This window comes from Prosopis cineraria, unplaced genomic scaffold (genome assembly GCF_029017545.1).
Source record: "Prosopis cineraria cultivar Desert tree isolate PC_DT_omini unplaced genomic scaffold, ASM2901754v1 PC12, whole genome shotgun sequence".
Classification (NCBI taxonomy): Eukaryota; Viridiplantae; Streptophyta; class Magnoliopsida; order Fabales; family Fabaceae; genus Prosopis; species Prosopis cineraria.
The window spans coordinates 32,364,965-32,374,539 of NW_026555343.1; the positions used below are offsets into that span (position 1 = coordinate 32,364,965).

The 9,575-nt window shown below is 36.6% G+C and overlaps 1 protein-coding gene across 1 annotated transcript; it reads right to left on the reverse strand.

Moving 5' to 3' along the window:
- Nucleotides 1-1,275: 1,275 nt before the first annotated feature.
- Nucleotides 1,276-1,800, reverse strand: LOC129289255 (glycine-rich cell wall structural protein 2-like). The gene has a single exon (XM_054926043.1). The coding sequence runs from the start codon at nt 1,798-1,800 to the stop codon at nt 1,276-1,278; it is 525 nt and encodes a 174-aa protein (XP_054782018.1).
- Between the last annotated feature and the right edge of the window lie 7,775 nt (nt 1,801-9,575).

A 9,575-nucleotide genomic window follows, 5' to 3' on the forward strand; every position in this document is an offset into this window, starting at 1 on the left:
GCACCCTAACATAAAGCTCAAAAACTGAATTAACCAATCAAATTGAATTGTCAAGTTTTGGTTTGAGTCAGTTAATATTTTTAGTATTACTTGGTTGATCAATTTTGTATATTTTGACATTGAACCGACTGATGCTCTCTCCTGATAAATCATATTTTTTACATCATTTTATTTCTCTTTATTCTTAGTTTTTGACACTTGTTTTTGGTATTTTGAGCATTATTTAGATTTATTGGACTTAATTTATAATTTTGGAAATAACTTGTCAATTCCTAATTTTTCATCTTATTTCTTTTTCTTATTTTTATTTCTCATTTGCTTCATGCATACATATAGTTTAGCCTTATTTTGAGTTATTAATTCTCTTCTTTCTTGCTTTTATTTTTCTAACATTTAAATATATTATTATAAAAATTTTATTATATTCACATATATCTGTAGACACACATATACTTACACCACCTTAGGACACTTGCATAATAACTCTTTTTTCTTTGTCACATTTTAGCTTCTCCAAATGTGTCCTTAGTCTTTTTCATCTCACAATGCAATTTTCAAAACTGCATTTACTTTTGTTTTTTTAAAATTTTTTTCTTTATTTATTTTTTGTTTGATTTTGTTTTATTTTTATTTTTTCTTTATTTTTTTATTCGAATAACCTAAACAACCTAAAACATTCGTCTCTTACATTCAAGCTTATATATTAAGCTCATTATTATCAATTCACCTCCACTAACTTCATAAATTCTTCTAACTCACATAATTAAGATGTTACAAGAACAACCCCAAAAAAAGATTTTAAAGGTGCCCCCACTAGTACAAAATATGAAATTCAAGGGGTACTTTCTACATCGGTTGAAAGGCAAACGATGTAGAAAGTTAAGGCGGTGGCATTTTTGTAATTTTGACAATGCGTATTATAGTTTTTACACCGGGTGAAAAGGCAACCGATGTTAAAAATAATTTTTACACCTGGTGCATGGACAGCCATTGTAGAAAACTTATTTTCTACAGCAGGTGGAAAATAAGTTTTCTACATCGAGTAGCTTCCACCTGTTGTAGAAAATAAGTTTCTACAACGGGTGCCAGCCACCCACTATAGAAAATAGATTTTCTACAGCGGGTTCTGTAGAAACTTATTTTCTACAACGGGTGCACGGATACCTGCTGTAGAAAATCACTTTCTACAGCGGGTGAGAGGTGACCCACTGTAGAAAATGGTTCAAATTTTTTTTAACTTTTAATGCGCGCTTCTCATTCCTTATTTTTGTGCCTTCAGAACATTCTTTTGTGCTTCCCTCCCTCGTCCCCCTTCCCATACTCTGTCGTCCCCACCATCTCAGCTCGCTGTCCTCCCCGAGCACTGGTCCCCACCCTTGTCCCCCCGCCCCCCATCCCCAATCCCACTGCCCCTTTCCCCACCCCCCTCGACCCCTCCCCCTCCCCAGCCCCCCTCGGCCCCATTCCCCCCTCAGCCCCCAGCCCCCATCGGTCCCCCCCCCGTCCCCAACCCCCCTCAGCCCCTCCCCCCTCCCTAGCCCCCCTCGTCCCTATTCCCCCCTCAGCCCCCAGCCCTCCTCGGTCCCCACCCCCGTCCCCACCCCCCTCGCTCCCATTCCCCCCCTCGGCCCCCACCCCTATCCCTACCCGCCTTGCCCCCATTCCCCCCTCGGCCCCCAGCCCCCTTCGGCCCCCACCCCCTCCCCCCCCCTCCCCGGTCCCCAGCCACCCCCTCGGCCCCCCTCCCCCGTCCCCACACCCCTTCCCCCTGCGGCTGCCCCTCCCCCCTTCTGCTGCCATTTCCTCCCCCTGCCTCTACCGCCTACTCCTCCTCCTCCTGCTTGCTCCTCCTCTTGTTACTACCGCCACTTTTGATTGATTAGGTATGGCTCTTAATTTTTATAAAGATAATTTTTTATTTGATTGTATTTTTTTTTTGTTAATTTATTAAGCTGATATGTGTATATATATGATAATATGATATTGATTATTGTTGGGAGTGCTGTTAGTAGATTTATAAATCCTTAAGTTGTTGCATGTGATCTTTAATTTTATCTAAAATTATCAATTTTTTCTATTAAAATTTTTTAAAAGTCTTGGAAGGTCCAATTTTTAGGGGAGACTCTGTCGAAAATTTTTAAAATTCATTCTTTTCCCTTGAATTGCTTAAATTTAGTTTTTAAGAAGGCCTTATCAAGTTGTTTGCATGTGGTCATTTTTAAGAAGGTCCAATTTTTAACATTAGTATGTTCTTTAGGAGTTGACATATGGATCGTACTTGGATGAATGCTAAACGAACAAGTGATGAGTGTGATAATGGGGTGAAGGAATTTTTAGAATTTGCTAAGAAAAATGCTATTGACAATAGTGCAAAGTTCGATTGTCCTTGTGTTAATTGCTTGAATGAGAGGAGATTAGGTGCTGTCGAAATAAGAGAGCACTTGATTTGTGATGGGATTTGCAAGAATTATACAGTATGGATTTGGCATGTGAACGATTGGAAAATTATAATAACACGTCTCAATACGTGGAAATTGATAATCTAGATGATGAAATAGGTATGAATGAAGATCGGCTAGAGGACATAATCCGTAATGTGGGGGAAGAAGCTTTTGAACGAGCACATGTGTATGATAACTTGTGCACTGACGCGGAGAAGCCTCTATACCCGGGGTGCACTGATTTTAGTTTATTATCTGAGGTGTTAAAACTGGTTACCTTAAAAGCAAGAGCTGGGTGGAGTGACCAAAGTTTCACTTGGTTGCTAGAGTTACTTCAAATAATGTTGCTGAAAGGCAATGTACTACCAAATCATTATTATGATGCCAAGAAGATCTTATGTCCAATGGGTATGAAGTATAAAAAAATACATGCATGCCCTAATGATTGTGTGTTGTACAGAAAAGAGCTTGAAGGAGAGAAGAAGTGTCCGAAATGTGAGGCACCACGGTACAAAGAGAAGGGGGCTCCTATAAAGGTCTTATGGTATCTTCCAATTATACTAAGGTTCAAGCACTTGTTTGCAAATACTAATGATACGAAGAACTTGATGTGGCATGCAAATGAGAGGATATCTGATGGAAAACTTTGACATCCAGTCGATTCTCCTCAATGGAAGAAAATTGATCAATTGTTTCCTGAATTTGGTAATAAGCCAAGAAACCTGAGGCTCGGACTTTCTACTGATGGAATGAAGCCTTATAGTAGTCTCAGTAGTATACATAGTTCATGGCCTATTCTTTTAGTGATTTACAACCTATCACCTCGGCTGTCATGAAACGGAAGTACATGATGTTATCCATGTTGATTTCAGGACCAAAATAACCTGGAAATGATATTGATATTTACCTAAAACCTCTAATTGAAGATTTAAAAATGTTGTGGGAGGTAGGTGTGGAAGTGTTTGATGCAAATTGAAAGGAAAATTTTAAGTTACATGCTATGATCTTTTGTACTATAAATGATTCTCCTACATATGGGAATTTATCTAGCTATAGTGTGAAAGGTCATAAAGCTTGTCCAATTTGTGAAGAAAGCACAAACTATCATCAACTTCAACATGGAAGGAAGACAGTCTACCTTGGCCATCGGAGGTTTCTTAAATGAGATCACCCTTATCGTAAATTGAAGAAAGCTTTTCATAGTCACCAAGAGCACAATCATGCTCCGGATGCTTTGACTGGGGATCAAGTGTTTGAACGAGTGAAAGATATCAATATTATCTTCGGTAAGACTAAAAAGAACATTGTGCAAAAAACATATGGAAAAAAAAGGTCTATCTTTTTTAACCTTCCATATTGGCACAATCTTGAAGTGAGGCTCTGTATTGATGTTATGCACGTGGAGAAAAATGTGTGTGATAGTATTATTGAAACGCTTCTAAACATACCAGGAAAGACCAAGGACGGTGTGAACGCAAGATTAGATTTGAAAGAAATGGGAATACGAGAGGATTTATACTCGAGACCAGAAGGTAAGTGAACTTATTGTCCCCCAGCCTCTCATACATTGTGCAAGTCTGAGAAAATAAATTTTTGTGAGTGTTTACATGGAATTAAAGTTCCTTCAGGGTATTCTTCAATATTATTGAAAAGCTTGTGTCAGTGAAAGAGTTAAAACTGGTAGGCTTAAAGTCTCATGATTGCCATGTCTTGATGCAACAACTATTACCTTTGGCTATTCAAGGTATATTAAAAGAAGATTTAAGACTTACAATAACTAGACTCTATTTCTTTTTCAATACTTTATGCAGTAAAGTTGTAGATCCTTGTAAACTAGAAGAGTTAGAACAAGAAGCTTGTATGATTTTGTGCCAACTTGAGATGCACTTTCTTCCTACTTTTTTTGACATTATGGTTCACCTAATAGTGCATCTAGTGAGGGAGGTAAAATTGTGTGGCCCTGTTTATTTACGATGGATGTACCCAGTTGAGAGATATATGAAAATACTAAAAGGGTATGTCAAGAATTCATATCAACCTGAAGCATCGATAGTTGAAAAATATGTTGTCGAAGAAGCCATGGAATTTTGTTCTCATTACTTGTCAAGTACAGAATCAATTGGACTTTCTAAATCTCATCGTGAGAAGAGGCAATTAGGTTAAAGCACACGTGGAGTATCAGTAAAGAGCATGAGTCATGATGAATTACAAGAAGTACATTTATATATCTTGAATAATATTGATGAAGTTAAAGAATACATTTCTTCTCACAAAGAACTTCTAAAGGTAGAAAATTATCGAATGAGAATGACTGAACAAAGGTTGTTGAAAGAGCATAATAAGACTTTTGTAGATTAGTTCAAGTAGAAAGTTTTGAATGAAAGTAGCGTTTCTGATACAATTAAATAGTTTACAGGAGGTCCTAACTTTGATGTTATATGTTGGAGTGTGTATGATATTAATGGGTATTCTTTCTACACAAAGTCCTTGGATGAAAAGAGTACAGTGCAAAATAGTGGGGTTATGATAGTGGCTGAAGCCGTTCACTTCTCTAATTCAAAAGATAAGAAACCTAAACTAGCAGCAAGGACTTATTTTGGGGTTATTGAAAAGATTTGGGAGGTTGATTATACAAAATTTAGAGTTCCTATTTTCAAATGCAAATGGGTTGACATCAACAGTGTTTCTGATGATAAGTTAGGATTTACAATAGTTGATCTTAAAAAACTAACTTATGGGGATGAGCCATTTATCATGGCAGACCAAGCTAAACAAGTTTTCTATGTGACAGATCCAGAAAATAAAAATTGGTCAATAGCATTGAAAGGAAAAATGGTGATTGATAGTGATGATAATCAAGAATCAAGCTTCGATATTTCTGAAACCCCTACCTTCTCATCAGGGCTACCAATTTTGAATGTAGTAGATGAAGTAGATAATGAACATGCTATAAGAAATGATCACCATGAAGGGATATGGGAGAATATCCCTATATGAATTTAGTTTTTAAATTAAAGTATGTTTCCTAAGTTTAATTAAATTTATATTATGTTTTGTAACTATCTTATATTTATTTATTTTTCTAATTAATTTAATCTATATGAATTAATAGGAACATGGAGTATCAAAGTGAACATGGTGATGACACTCAGAGCCAGCCTACTATTGGCCAGCCACTTGGTGATGACTCAATTCAGGGTACCCTTAGTGAGAGCTAGTCTATGAGGAGAGGTAGACGTGGCACACGATTGAGAGATTTGACATTAAGTAGGAGTGCTGGGCATAGGTTACCAATCCAATTTGATCAGAGATGGAATCCGATAGGGGAACACAAGGCCAAGTTTGTTAGTTTTCTTGGTCTCTTATCTCGTATCAAGCCCCCTATTGTATTTGAGGACTGATCTGATATGCCAGAACGTGTGAAGGACCAAATATGGGAAAGTATTCAGGTACGTAATTAATTTATGCATATAGTTATATATTATTGTTAAATTACTAATTATCATCTTGTGTTTTCATTACAGCTCACGTACGATGTTCCTTCTAATCAAGATTGCCGACACAGGTTGATTTCCTACTGTGAAACGCGCTGGAGAAATTTCAAGACTGATCTTGCTAGGAGATATATCCATATTGAGGTGCCAGAGGGTTAGGCTCCTCCTAATCCTCTCAACACATACCAGTTCCTTGATGAAGATACTTGGTAAGAATTTGTCAGGATTCGAACTTCTGAAAAAGCTTTGGTTTGTTGATTTCTAATTAATTTAAGTTTTGTTTAGTTTACTTCAACTATAAAATTTAAAGATAATTTTTTTTAACAGGAAAAACGAGCTAGAGGGCAGGAAATTGCTGGACAGAATCAATGCCCCCACACGCTGTCTCGTGGGGGTTATGCTAGGGCTGACAATATATTGATGGTGGAGAAACAGAAGAAGAGAGAAGAAAAAGCTAAGTCTGATCCTTCCATACTCCTTTCTCCACCATCCCCCGTCTCCTGAGAGGAGAAATGGAGATATGGACACTAATAAAAAAAAGGAGGCAAAAAAGGCTATACAAGCGAGACGGCGCGTGAGATTGCTGAGAGGATTGTAAGTAATATTATTATTTCTTGTCCCCTTAAATTTCTATGCAATTATATATAATATTAATTAAGATTGTTATTTTTATGTTACAGGATGCTCTTAAGGAGCAACAAGCCCAAGGAAGTTTCATTCCAGAAGGCAAAAATGATATCTTGATGGTTGCAACAGGAAAACCAGAGCATCCGGGTCGTGTGAAGGGCATTGGACATGGTATAGGTATAAGAGACTACTTTGGAGCACCTTTACACCCAAACTCAAGAGGTGTAGTGACTAGAGAAGAACTTGAAACAGTGATATCCATTGTGAGACAGCAAACTAAAGAAGAGTTTGAAGCTTTATTCGAGGCCCGGCTTTTACAAATGAAGGAGCAAATGAAGGAGGAGATGATAAGCCTGATGAACTCACGACAGGAGACGCCTACTGAACCAGTTCATACATCTCTTGGATTTCATAGCATAAAAGGAAGTAATGTTCTTGAGCGTGTGTCAGAAGGTCCTTCTGGTGACAACATTGGTGAACCATGCGAGATGTTTCTAGAAGATCCTGATAGATGCTTAGTTGCTCCTGGTAGCATTTACAACTTGGGGTCAACCATCCACCATAAGCAAATTCAAGATTATCAAGTAAGAGTGGTGGTTGAAGATCCAAAAGTGCCAAACGCGTTGGTTCCATTCCCTATTGATGAGGTGAAGACTGTAGCAGAAGCTGTTGGCAATTTTATCTTGTGGCCCAAGAGACTTGTGAATATGGTTCAACCTGTGGTATGTAATTGTATTATGTTGCAGCTTTCCTAAAATGTTTTCTTACTAACTATTTCTTTCTTTTTTATTATGTATAATAGCTTTTCTCGCTGAATCTCTTGAAACTTCCAGAACCCTCGTTAACTCCACACCAACAAACGATCTTAATGGCGTATGATCCATCAAATTTAAAGATTTGGAAATGGATCCGAAGGTTGTGGGTAAGAAAGATATGATAGTGACAATTGAACGGGAAGATTTGCTTGGACTTTTGTCAAATAGTCAGCTTACCACACCACACATTAAACTATTTATGATGTAAGTTTATGTTTCTTTAATGAAATTAACTTAATTATCAAGTCTAGTGATCTAACACAATTGCATTACTGTAGGTACCTTCATTGTTTGTACATCACATCGGGCAAAGGTGATAAGTTCGAATTCCTTTGCCCACATCACATGACAGAGAAAGGGAATACTCCAGAGTTAAGGGCCCAGTATCTCCAGCAAAGAATATGTGAAGTCAAGAAAGATGTTTTTATGGCTCCATACATGCACTCGTAAGGATCAATTTGTAATTAATAGTTTTTTCAATGTAAATTTACTTTAACTCGTCATATTTTGCAGGGACCATTGGTAGTTGTTTGTTCTTTCAATGAAGAGCAACACTATTATTTTCTTATGTTCCCTCCATTACAAACTTGGGAAGGAAATGAAGAAGACGATAGACTCGTAAGTATATTTGTGCAAAAATATTTAATATAATTTACACTAAATATTTTAGTTACTAACTTGGTGATCTTGAATATAGAGCAATGAAAACATATCAAAATGTGGTCTTGCAAAAGCACGGACATGAGCTCAAGGATCCTACATGGATCGAGCCAAAGGTAATACTATACTTTATGAATATGTTCAATTACTAAGATTTTTTTATTGATTTCTTATAATTTATTCTTATACAGAGCCGTAGACAACCAGTGAAGACGAATTTATGCGGCCTATATGTCATGAGACATATGCTCAACATTATCACATTGGGTATGACAGAATTTACAAAAGAGGTAAATATATTTTTTAGAGTTTTATTTTATTATGTTATTTGAGAGTACATAATAAGTTTCTTTTACAAATTATATTTTAGATGTTTGACAATTCGGATCCATTTCCTGAAGCTGAAATTGAAGACATTCGCATACGTTAGGCAACTTATTTTGGAGAAAATTTGTGAGTTTTGTAAAAAGTTTTGTACAATTTAAGAAGTTTTTAGTTATAAATAACTTTTGAAAATATTTATTGACACAATGTTTTGGATAGCTCAATATATAGTTCTTAGATAGTTCATAGATAACTTTGAGTTTTGAATAGTTGTTTATTTAATTTTATATTGAAAATTGTAAATAAATTGAGCTGTCTGATTTGGCTGTGGTAATTTTTGTGTACAGAGTAGGGTAAATTTAAAAATATGAATGTTTATTTTAAAAATAAAATACAATTTTTACAGCAGCTATTACCATAACCGGTGTAGAAATTAATATTCTACATCGGTTAATGAAAAAGCTGGTGTAAAATAGTAAACTTTCTACAGCGGTTGGGGGGCCAACTGGTGTAGAAACTGGTGTAGAAAGTGGACTTTTTACAGCGGTTGGGGTGCCAACCGGTGTAGAAAGTCCACTTTCTACAACGGTTGGGGTTCCAACCGGTGTAGAAAATGTTTCAATTTTTAATTTTTGAATTGTTGAACTATTTTTGACATCAGTTATAGTTAGCCGATGTAGAATATGTATTTTTTACAGCGGTCGTATAACCGATGTAGAAAGTTAGACTTTCTACATCCCCTGTAACAACACCACCTATTTAACCGCTGTAAAAAGTCATTTTTAACTGCTGTAAAAAGTCATTTTTGTAGTAGTGCCCAACTATGACCTAGTAAGTAGCCTCTAATATTATAAGGTTATTTGGATATAATAAACCCATAGGGAGAGTCAATGCGACAGGGAGGTTGCAGCTACTTCTTCTAGCGTGACGCTGAGTTTAAATAGAGGAGCAAGGTTGTGATGAACAAGTTGGTTGAGCACATAGATAGATTCACAGATAAAATTGTTTAGCTAAGAACTTGAGAGTTAAGACAACCTAATGTGACCAATGTCCCTGGAGATGTGAAGAAGAGGATGAAGTTGGCAATGGTTGCTCTAGCATGTCCTGGGTCTTTTTCCTTTTTATTTTTTTTTAAATTCATGAAAAAGTGGTTGTAATGGCTCTATATTTTAGGGTTATTGTTTGTAATGGCTGCGCTGCTCCATTTCTTAAGG